The sequence below is a fragment of the Mandrillus leucophaeus genome, unplaced genomic scaffold, assembly GCF_000951045.1.
Source record: "Mandrillus leucophaeus isolate KB7577 unplaced genomic scaffold, Mleu.le_1.0 Scaffold560, whole genome shotgun sequence".
Lineage (NCBI taxonomy): Eukaryota > Metazoa > Chordata > Mammalia > Primates > Cercopithecidae > Mandrillus > Mandrillus leucophaeus.
The window spans coordinates 466,806-478,953 of NW_012106031.1; the positions used below are offsets into that span (position 1 = coordinate 466,806).

A 12,148-nucleotide genomic window follows, 5' to 3' on the forward strand; every position below is an offset into this window, starting at 1 on the left:
TACAAATCTTTTATGAATATATATATATGAGATTAAAGAAAAATGTTCAATCTGACCTTTCCCTGATGACTCTCGATCATTATTATAAGTATTATTGCTTTTATTTTGCTTTAATATCAAATGCCGTCAGAGACTTACTGAAATTTATTATGTTGTTTCACTCTAAATAAAAATGAAACAATCTTTATTGCCGTATTTAGCATTCTTCTGATTATGTACGATAGTTTTTCTGCCTCTCTTTATATTACTTATTATTTAATGATTCTAAAAAATCTATTCTTGTTATAAGAGATTCAAACAATGTTGATATATATAGAGTAAACTATGAAAGACTTCTTTGGACTTAAATCACTCCCTACTCCAATCCCACACCTCTTGAGAGTTTGGATAAAACTTTGGTTTGTAGTTTTCTGTTTCTTATCCTATATACTCATATATAAACACATACCACATAAATACATACATATTGTATTAGTCTGTTTGCACTGTATTAGTCTGTTTTCATGCTGTTGATAAAGATTTCTGAGCCTAGGAAGGAAAAGAGGATTTAATGGACTTACAGTTCCACATAGCTGGAGAGGCCTCACAATCATAGTAGAAGGCAAGGAGGAGCCAGTCACATTTTACATGGATGGCAGCAGGCAAAAACAGTTTCCGCAGGGGAACTCTTCGTTTTAAAACCATCAGATCGCATGAGATTTATTCACTATTGTGAGAAGAGCATGCGCAAGACCTGTCCCCATGATTCGGTTACCTCCCACTGGGTTCCTCTGGCAACTTGTGGGAATTGTGGGAGTTATAATTTGCGATGAGATTTGGGTGGGGACATAGCCAAACCACATCACACTGTCATACAAATTACCATAGGCTGGATGGCTGAAACAACAGAAATTTACTTCTCATAGATATGGAGGCTGGGAAGTCCAAGATCAAGATGTCAATTGATTTGGGTTACTTGTGAGGGCTCTTTTCCTGACTTGCAGATAGGTAATTCTTGCTGTGTCCTCAGGTGACCTCTTTTTTGTGTACGTGAGGAGAGAGAGAGGAGAGGTAGTGAGTTCTGTGCTGTTTCTTCTTCTAAGGGCTCTAATCCCATCATGAGGGTCCCACCTTCATGACTTCATCTATTCCTAATTACCTCCTAGAGGCTTCATCTCCAGATACCATTATATTGGGGGTTAGGGCCCCAACAGATGAATTTTGGGGTCACAATTCAGTTCATGGAACATATGCATGTATAAGTATTTTAATATAATTAGAACAATGCTATATGTATTCTGCTACATCTTGCCTTTTAATTTAAAATTATATCTTAGAAAAACCTTATATATGTGTGCCTAATTCTTTTTTAGTGACTGTATGCTGTACTAGGGCATTCAAAGATTTTGTAGTTTTTTGCTTTATAATCAATATTGCAACAAATATTTTTGTATGGACAGACTTTGTGCATATTGTACAAGTGTTTTGGTACGACACATTTTTAGATGGTCAAATAATTTTATAATTTAAAATTTGAGAGACAGTTCCAAGATGACCCCTGAAAAATTTGTGCCAATTTTTTCACATCAGTGTTGTATAATTGTTTCCATTTTAAAAAAAATTGTTATTACTGGATATTCCAAGTATTTTTCATGCTTGTCAATTTTAGTAGGTGAAAAATAACTTATTATATAGTCAGTCAAGTTGTAATAATGTCATATGTTTATTGATCATTTAATTTTTTCATGGTGAACTTTTGTGATTTTTTGTCCATTTTCATGTTAGTTTGTCTTTTTTCTAAGAGTTTTTCTGCACGAAAAGGGCTCTTGTAATTTGCGCTGCATATATTTCTTCAGTCTGAATTTTGCCTTTGACTTTATGACCTCTTTAAGTTCAAATAAATTTACATTTGTATAGAGTTAGATTATTTAATATTTTCTGTTTTATCTTTTGGGTTTCATATCTTGCTTTGAAAAGCTGAAGATAAAAATTTTAAACTGATATGATAACCATGTATGTTTTTGTGGTAGAAATATTTCCATTAAGGACTCAATGCATTTTATGCAAACATAAATTTTCTGGTTTGTGAGTGCATATTAATGTATGTGTTAAATTGTCTTCAATTCTATACAGAAAATACTCCTAAAGTATTATTACAATATGTGAAAATAGAAATAGCTTACCATGAATTTAAAATGACAAATAACTGAGCCTCACTTTCATTTCTTTAAAATAATAGTATGTATCTCAGAAGACTGTTGTGAAGAGGAAATGAGACAGCATCTGCAAATAATACTACTTATCATTTACTCAGTGTCTACCAAAGTTGTTTTCTTCTCTTTTCTTTACCTACTTCTCTTTTTCTTTTTGGTGAAATAAGATTCTAGACCAGTATTGCCCAAGTACTTACTGTGATTATTGAAATATTCTTTTTTCCACCATCCAGTAAGGTAGCCAGTAACTACATTTCTGTTTAGCATCTGAAATGAGTTGAAATTTTACTTTAGTTTAAATCAAATTATATGTGGCTACTGTTTTGGACATTGCCACGTAAGATGTATGAATACTTTTTTGATATGTATAAAGTGAACATAATTTGTTGATTGATATTGAGAATACTGTTTATTCTAGGTTGAAAACCTTAGCAGAAGAACTTATGCAAACACAGCAGATGCTTTTAAACAAGGAGGAGGCTGTTTTGGAGTTAGAGAAGAGAATTGAAGAATCTTCTGAGACTTGTGAGAAGAAATCTGAGTGAGTAAAAGAGAAACAATTTGAAGGAAGAATGTTTAATTGTAGTTTTACAAAAATATTTTAGTTACATGGCAGTATGGACATAACATTTCTAGAAGCAGAAACTTTCATTTTAAGTGTAAAATTTTGTATAGTTAATTTCTAGGATTCTGGAAAAATGATTCTGTGGTTTTAAAAAATACAGTGTCCTTGGGAAAAATGATTTTGTCTTTTTGTAAATGTAGCATCCTGATCATATGTCTCAATGTTTTACCAGTTTGAACTATTTTTCTAAAATTCATTATTAAAGCTGTCTTTACTTTCCTATATCCATTTTCACCAGACCCATTGCGAATTCCCATTAAGAAAGTGGCAGACCAATATTACCTATAAATAGGCTCTACTGTGTTAAAAGGAAGCAGACTGATTAGAAAACAGATAAAAATCACTCAGTGATTAGCTGTGCTGTTTTGTCTTGCTGATTTCTGGATATGTAAATATCTTCCTAGGTCCACAGACTTTACTTGTGTTGGTATACTCTTCTTTTACTGACTTCATTAGGCTTTCTACTGCTTAAGAATTTAAATTTTAATCTAAACTTCAAGTTTCTAATCTGCCTTTATTAATTGCATCTACAACAGTGGTTGCTGGTGTGGGTTTTCTAATCCTGACTAGACTTTACATATTTCTTGCTATTATACTCTCACATATTCTTTGATTTATCTAGACTCTCAAGGAATTCGTGATATATAGGATTTCTCTGGTTTGTACCTGCTCTTTCTGCACAACTTTTCATATATCCTTCACTTATTTCAGATCTCTGATTACTTATCTCCCTCATCATAGTGAGCAGATGGACATCCACATCCCTGAAAGAAATTAGAAACATTGGACGACATTTTTCTTCTTTTCTGAGATTAGAGTTCCAAACCTACCCAAATTTGTACTCATTCTCTTTCCTTACTTCAGTAGAGGAACTGTTCTTTGTCCTAAGTTCATTTCTTATGCTTTTTTTTTTTTTTTGGTATTTTATTATTTCTACTTTCACAGGTTTTACATGATTTATATATTATGTTCACCTTTCCTTCCCAACTGGGTCCTTGTGCTCACTTTTTAAATATACTTAAATGTTGACTCCGAAAAGCAATCTCCACTTCCCTACCCACCCCAGATAATCCTTCTTAAATCTCCATATTTTTTCCCAACTACTATCTTTGCTTTCTGTCTTCTTAGTTCAAACTTGTTCCAAGAGTAATTATGCTCACTCATTTCCTCAGTTCCCACTTAGTTTTCAAAGTCTGGCTTTTTGCCCTATCGCTATGGAAATTGGTAGCTCTAAGATCACAATGACGTCTACATTGCTAGCTAAATTTAGAAACTATCTTACTTGACCTATTAATAGTATCTGAATTTAGTGACTTCATTTGTTTTCTTTTCCCTTGGCCTTTGGAACTCAAAATTCCAGATCTTACTCCTCTCTTTCTGGCCACTCCATTGCAAACCCATTCTCCTCCACTCAGCCAATCCATTTTAGAGTTATGGAAGGTATGGCCCTAGGCTCTCTCACTCCTCTCCCTGAACTTTTTCCCTAAGTGATCTCCTGAAAATGACCCATTTATTACTGTCTCTCAGATTTATTTTCTGAACTCTGTGGCCATGTAACCAATTGCCTCCTTGACATGCGTTTTTGAATGTCTTAGAAGTATCCTAAATTCCCCATGTCCAAAGGCTGAATTAAAAATCTCCATACAACCCAACCACATTCGGCCTAACCTAGTTCAGTCTTAGTATTCTTTATTTCAGTGAATGGCAACATCATCTATTCTATTATACCACATCAAATTTTGGAGGTCTACTTTTCTCATTTATACTATAGCTGTTATTATAACTTGGTGTTAAATTTTTGTCTTAGTCAGTTTGGTCTGCTATAACAATGTACCATAGGCTAGATTACTTAATAAAGAGCAGAATTTATTTCTCACAGTTCTGGAGGCTGTAAGTATGAAATCAGGGTGCCAGCATGATTGGGTTCTTGTGAGGACCCTCTTCCAGACTGCAGACTGCTATCTTCTCATTGTATCCTCACATGACAGAAAGAGGGTAAGAGCTCCCCGGGATCTCTTTTATAATGGCACTAATCCCATTGATAAGGGCTCTATCTTCATGACTTAATTACCTTCCAAAGGCCCCCACCTCCTAATACCATTGTGTTAGGGGTTTTCAACATTTGAATTTTGGTAGCATACAAACATTCAGTCCATTGAAACATTAAATGGGAATCAATGAGCCCTTTAAAGGCGAGAACAGAAAAATTTGAGTTACTCTGATCATTCCTTTACGAAATCTGCAAATTTTTAGTATTGCATTAACAGAAGATTTTATTTGAATGATAAAATAAAACATCACCCATTGCACATATAAAACTAAACAAAAGAATTTTCTGTGTTTGTGGATAAATGTCTTCACATGTTTATAGATGACCAAGTGGTTCTACTTTTTATAATTTTGCAAAAGCACACACTATAAATTGACTCCTATTTTAAAATTTAGTGGATATAAAGAAAGAAAATTGAAAGTGCTAACCCTCTCACCAGAATGTCTGGCTGTAAGTTGTTGGAGGAGATGATCTTTAAGGGCTCCTTAATCTAGAAGTTATGAGATTATTTGAATTTTTGCATATTTTCTTGACTCAAATTTTGCCTTTCTTTTTATCTACATAATGGATGTATAATCCATGTTCCTCCACCTGTTTATATTTATCAGGATATGAGAATGGATATGAGAGAGGAGCCTTGAAGGGTAGTGGATATATGGAAAGTAATATTTCTTGAGGTTTTACTTTGTGTCACATATTATGCTGGATATTTTCTATATACACACATATATAACATATATAAACACATATATAATGTATATAAACATATATATATGTTAACTCATTGAATGTTATCTTTCTGTGCCTGTTGTATAGTAGCCTGTGTTTTACATTCAGGTCTTTGAGAGTTTAGATAACTTACCTACAATCACATACGTAGTAAATGGTAGAAAACACATGAATTGCTGACTCCATAGCTTTTGTCTTTTTGATCATATCATTTGCTTGATCTTATGATTTTAAGTACATTCTTTAGAGAATAAGTTAACAGGGGTTGGTATGCCAAGGTTTTCAGGGGATGAGACCCGTTTAACCGAACTCTTGTTAACCTTTGTTAGTATGGAGTTTTTATTGTTAGAATCAAGGTATAATCTTGAAAATGTTAAGTATGTTTATATGACTAAAGAGTTACTGCTAAATTTCATTAAATGCAGACATTGGTAGGGTTGAAGTTTGCCTTTGAATTATATGTTAACATATTTTGCTAAACACATACTCTGAAAGGGATTCCAGGGCAAATGTTTGCATTTTAATTTGTTAATATTTCTTGAACATTTCCTTTTATTATGTACATGTGTGTATATCTACACATACATGTTTAAATATGCATATATAATTAAAAGCAATTTTTATCTACTTATAATAATAAACTTACGTTATCTTTACTTCTCAACACTTTGTTAGTTTCATGTACTGTGTTACTTGAAAGTAAAAAAAAAGACTACCTTTCTTCCCAAATGTCAAAAATAGTCTGTGTTAGATATTTGCATTCTTATTTTTAAATTAATGGAATTATATTGAATGTTTACTTAATAGAAATAACAGTACTTGTCGTATAAAAATATGAGACTAAAACCAAATTTTTATAATTTGAATTTAATATATCCATGTCTCTAAAATGTCTAATGACAGTGAAAAAATAAATTATATGATAAATCATTTGATAGCTTTGATTCCTATAATTGAATAATATGAAGTGAAAAACTTCAAGAATGGCTTTTATGTGATCTTTAAATTGACACATTAGCAAAAACAGAGTTCAAACTTACGTGAGTAATGCAGTTCTTAGTTGAAATGTAACTATCGCAGAATTTTATTTAAAAAATATAGAATGAAAGGAAAACCAACCATTTGAAATTTTTGTAAAACAATTGTAATGTATTAAATACACTAAATATGCCAAATTAAATACGTTTCGTGTACTTGGTGTATTTAGTGTATTTAATACACTAAAATTTTGTATTGTATAATATACACTAAATATACTTTAATCCAACACAGAGTATCAGTCTAGTATATATACCTTCACTCATTACTTCTAAAGCCTGTTTATTCAAATGGAAATAATACCAATCTTTTCCTGTTTTGTGGTCCTTGACTTTTGTATTAGAAAAAAGTTATGGGAAAAAATACCAAGCATATGTCATTTATGACTTGGTGGCATAAAGAGCTAGTGATGTTACTGCTGGTTTCAATGCTTGGTTTGATTTACAAAAAGTAAAATGATTATTTAATTTTGTGTTGTCTTAACCTGTTTTATACCATTATCACTTAGTATTTAAAAATACCTTATATATTATAAAATCATAGAGCCATGCAGAATCTTAAGAGATCATTTGATTTAGCCTCACTGCCTTTCAAATAATGTGACATCTTGAGGTCCAGAAATTTTAAGAGACTTGCGAAGTGTCACATCTAGCTTCTGGTAAAGGTAAGACTTAATAATCTAGAAAAGTGTTCTAGTTTTGAAATTCAGGAACCTTTCTTTTTTTCCTTTGGCTCAGAGTTTTTGAATTATGCGATTTAAAAAAAAAATGTGCTATGTAAATAGGGAATTCATTCAACAATGTTGATTGTGCATCTACCAGATGCTGTGAATGCAGTGAGAGGTAAGACACGTATGGTCACATGGCTCATGAAACTTACACTTTTGTGGAGGAAACCAATACAAAATTAAAATAATTACCAGTTATGATCATTGCTATGAAATAAGGGTTCAGATAGAACAGAGGAACAGCTACTTAAGAAAGATGATCAGAGGTCTCCTAGGAGATGGGCAGGAGATACCCTGCATGTGAAGAATGCATGGAAAGAGTGTTCAGAGATAGGAAGTAGCACATGCAAGGGTCCTGGAAGCTTCCACGTTTTAAATTTATTTATGGCCTCCTATGCATCTTGTACTAAATAATCATACATTTACTATAATTTCTACTTACTGAGGTATGTATTGCATGTTTGCTCAGTGGTATTATAAACATAATTGTATAGTATTTTACATAGTGAGACCAGCAATACATTTTTTTTCAGTAATTACTGAACAAAAGGAACATGTTCATATATGAGAGATTATGTCATGGATAAAGGCTGAAATGGGATTAACTGGAAGAAGTGAATTTTTCTAATTGATTTCATGATCAGACATGTTGATTTTTAAATGTTAAGACTAGAGGCATACACCCCCTGCAAGACTCATCCTTAAAAACCCCAAAAAATCAAAATGAGGAAATTTACACTTTAATCTTATTCTTGGTATTACGATATCGTCTAACTGAGTGCCCACATGGTACAATACAGTAGAAACTTTCAAGTCCTGAAGGGGAATAAAAAAGACCTTCCTCCAAAACAAATTATTTAGTTAGGAGCTCAAGACATATGAGAGGATAAAAATCTCACCTCAGTATAACCACTATGGAAAACAGTTTGGAGGTACCTGAAAAAACTAAAAATGGAGCTACCATGCCATCCAGGAATCTCACTGCTAAGTATATACTCAAAAGAAGGGAAGTCAATATATCCAAGAGATATTTACACTCCCATGTTTATTGCAGCACTATTCACAATAGTCAAGAGTCGGAAGCAACCTAAGTATCCATCAACAGACAAAGGAAATGTGGTACCTGTACAAAATGGACTACTATTCAGCCATTAAAAAATGAATGAGATCCTGTCATTTTCAACATGGATGGCACTGGAGGTCATTATGTGAAGCATTTTGTGAAGTGAAATAAGCCAGGCACAGAAAGACAAACTTTGCATGTTCTCACTTATTTGTAGGAGCTAAAAATTAAAACATTTGAATTCCTGTAGATAGAGAGTAGAAGGTTGGTTACCAGAGACTGGGAAGGGTAGTGGGAAGTACTGGGCAAATGAATGAGACCTATTCTATTGTTGTGCTATTTGATAGCACAACAGGGTAACTGTAGTCAATATACATTTTAAAATAACCAGAAGAGTATAATAGGATAGTTTGTAACACAAAGGATAAATGCTTGAGGTGATGGATACCCCCTTTACCCTGATGTGATTATAACACATCGTGTGCTTTTATCAAAATATCTCATGTACTTCATAAATATATATACCTATTATGTACCTACAAAAATAAAAAATGAAGAAATTTCCTCACCTCACCAGAGGAAACATGATGTAGCAGCGGTGATACATATTTTTTAAATAATTTTTTCATTTTGAAATCATTATGGATTGACATTTAGTTGTTAGAAATAATACAGAGAGATCCCGTGTACCCTATATTCAGTTTCCCTCAATGGTAGCATCTTGTAAAACCATAAAATAATATCACAACCCAGATACTGACATTGATACAGTTAAGATACAGAGCACTTCCATCACTGCAAGGATCTCTCATGTTGTACTTTCATAGCCACACTTCCTTCGGTCCATCTAGCTCCTTACTAACCCCTAAAAACCATTAGTCTGGTTTTTCAAGAATGTTATATAAATGGAGTTATGTTGTATGTAACCTTTTGGCATTGGCTTTTTACTCAGCATAATTCTTCAGAGATCCATCCAGCTACTTTCATTCCTTTTTACTGTTGAGTAGTACAGTGTTCCGTGGTATGTGTATCAGTTTCTTAGGGCTGCTGTAATAAAATACTGCATAGTGGGCAGCTTAAAGCAACATAATTTTATTTATTAAATTTATTCTTTCTCAGTTCTGGAGGGTAAAAGTATGTAATGAGGTGTTGGCCGTGTTGGTTCCTACTGAGAACTCCAAAGGAGAATCTGTTTCATGCCTGTCTCCTAGCTTCTGGTGATAGCTGACAATCCTTGACATTCTTGGTTTGTAGAAGCTTTACTCTAGTCTCTGCCTGTGTCTCCATATGATCCTCTGCCTGTGTGTCTCTTCTCTGTATCCAGATTTTCCTCTTTTTATAAGGGCAACAGTCTTTTCCATTAATGGACTATCCTACTCCTGTATGATCTAACCTTAACTACATCTGAAATGACCCTGTTTCCAAATGAGGTCACATTCTGAGTTTTCAGGCATTAGGACTTGAACATATCTTCCTGGGGGATACAATTCAACCCTAACAGTATGGATATACCACAATTTGTCTAATCATTCATACTTTGAAGGACGTCTGGTTTGTTTCTAGTTTGGGGCTACTACAAATAAAGGTCTCCAAACATTTATGTATAGGTTTTTATGTGAACATAAATAATTTTTCTGGGGTAACTGCCGAGGATCACAGTTGCTAATTGTATGGTAATTGCATTAGTTTAGTTTGTACTATTAACACGTTTCCACCAGTAATGTGTGAGTGATCCCTTTTTTTTTTCTCATCCTTGCCAGCATTTGGTATTGTCACTTTTTCACTATGTTGTATTTGAGCCATTCTAAAAGATGTGTAGTGAGATTTCATTGTTGTTTTAATATGCATTTCCCTAATGAATGATGTTCTGGAACATCTTTTCAATGTGCTGGTTTGTCATTGGTGTATCCTGTTTTAGTGAAATACCTGTTCAGCTCTTTCGTGCATTTTCTAATTGGATGTTTGCTTGTTTTATTTTGTTTACTCTTGCACTCTTTATATATTCTAGACCTTTATATTCTAGTTCTTCATATATTCTATTTCTTTGACATTTCTCCCAGTCTGTGCCTTGTCTTTTCATCTTCTCAAGAGACAGGGTCTTTCATAGAACAAATTTTTTTAATTTTGAAGAAGTCCATTTTAGGCTGGTCTGAAGGTAGTGTATAACTCAATTGATTGTTCAGTCAGTTATAGATTGAGCTCCTTGTTTTATTCCTTCTCCCATTCTCACTACTGCACTTGACTAGCATTAAAAAAAAAAAAGTCCATTTTATTTCTTTTAAGGTTTGTGGTTGGTGCTTTGGTGTTAAGTCTAAGAAGTCTTTGCCTAGTCCTAGATCTCAAAGATTTTCTTCTGTTTGTTTTTTTCTAAAAGCTTAATAGTTTGAGATTTTACATTTAAATCTACATGTTAACTCTTTTCCGCAGAGTCAGTATATGCTATTAGTCCTGGATCTCAAAGGTTTTCTTCTTTATTTTTTTTTTCTAAAAGTTTAATAGTTTGAGATTTTATGTTTAAATCTATGTTAACTCTTTTCTGCAGAGTCAGTACATTCTATCTTTGTAGAAGTAGGAGGTCTTGTGATGTAGTTTTATAATCTGGCCAAAATGTCTCACAGAAGCAGACATAGTAATGAGGATACCACGTGGAAACAACAACAATAAGAACAAAAAAATTCCATAGACAGCATGTTCAGCATTCAAGGTGACAGTGTCACCATAAGTCCCCCCCCATATTTGTGTGAGCGGCTGAATGACTAACAGCAACAAGACTAAAGGCAACTGTGTGGGACAAGCAAAGGGAAAGGAAAAAAAGGCCTTATGGTCATAAGAACTTGATCTTGGGTGGTTCTAAGAGCATAAAAACAAACAAATAGTCATCTTTTAAGGGAAGCGTTCCTACTTGCAGTGGAGGACTCCACGAACAGATATTTAAATAATAAATAAAACTGGCAGGGGGCTGTATTAGTCTGTTTTCACGTTGTTAATAAAGACATACCCAAGGCCGGGTAATTTATAAAGGAAAGAGTTTTGTCTTGTTTTGTTTTTCCCTGCATCATAAATTTTATTCCCGATGTGGGACAGATTCCTTCCATCCCCAAATGAATCACATGCTGCCCTGGAAAGACCTAGGAAACTCTTCCACTGTCTACAGGAAAGTAGCGAGAAAGGCAGGTGCTGGGGATTGGAAGGCTTTGAAGTTTCCCAGCCTACTTTTTCTCACCTTCTCAACAGAGGATAGCTGTTCTCTATTATTCCTCTCATCCACTCATCCCTTAAAAAACCCCACAAAACCATCATTAGTTAAAAAACAAATAAAACCTCTTCAAGTATTGGGCATTAGGGGCTCAGGCTGGGACTTGGGGTCACCAGTGAAAGAGGAAGGGGAAGAGGAGGAGGAGCCATCACTGTTTCTGCGGCAGGGGTTCCTTCCTTGCCGCATCCTGTAGCAACTGTTTGTGTATCTCGTCTGCTGGCAACTGCATGTATGCAACCACTGAGCCCTGAATGAGGCAGTTCTTCACTGATAACATGTGAGGATACTTCTCAAGGTCTGTGACACTGATATTAGTTAGTTTGATGTTGAGATACTGATCCACAGAATAGAGCGTTCCACAGATGCTCAGGTCATTCTTGAGTTCCACAACCGACTTGAAAAAAGAATAGAAGAGCGTGGTGCTGGTGCCACGGGATGGACTGGAAAGAGGGCAGGGGAAAGGAAAGA

General features: G+C 34.1%; 1 protein-coding gene across 1 annotated transcript in view; it reads left to right on the forward strand.

The window, feature by feature from the left end:
* FER (fer (fps/fes related) tyrosine kinase) overlaps positions 1 to 12,148 on the forward strand; it is a 498,838-nt gene that overhangs the window by 140,841 nt on the left and 345,849 nt on the right. Inside the window, exon 9 of the mRNA XM_011998204.1 lies at positions 2,611 to 2,733. Coding sequence (XP_011853594.1) covers positions 2,611 to 2,733 — 123 coding nt within the window. The remainder of the gene's footprint in view (positions 1 to 2,610; positions 2,734 to 12,148) is intronic.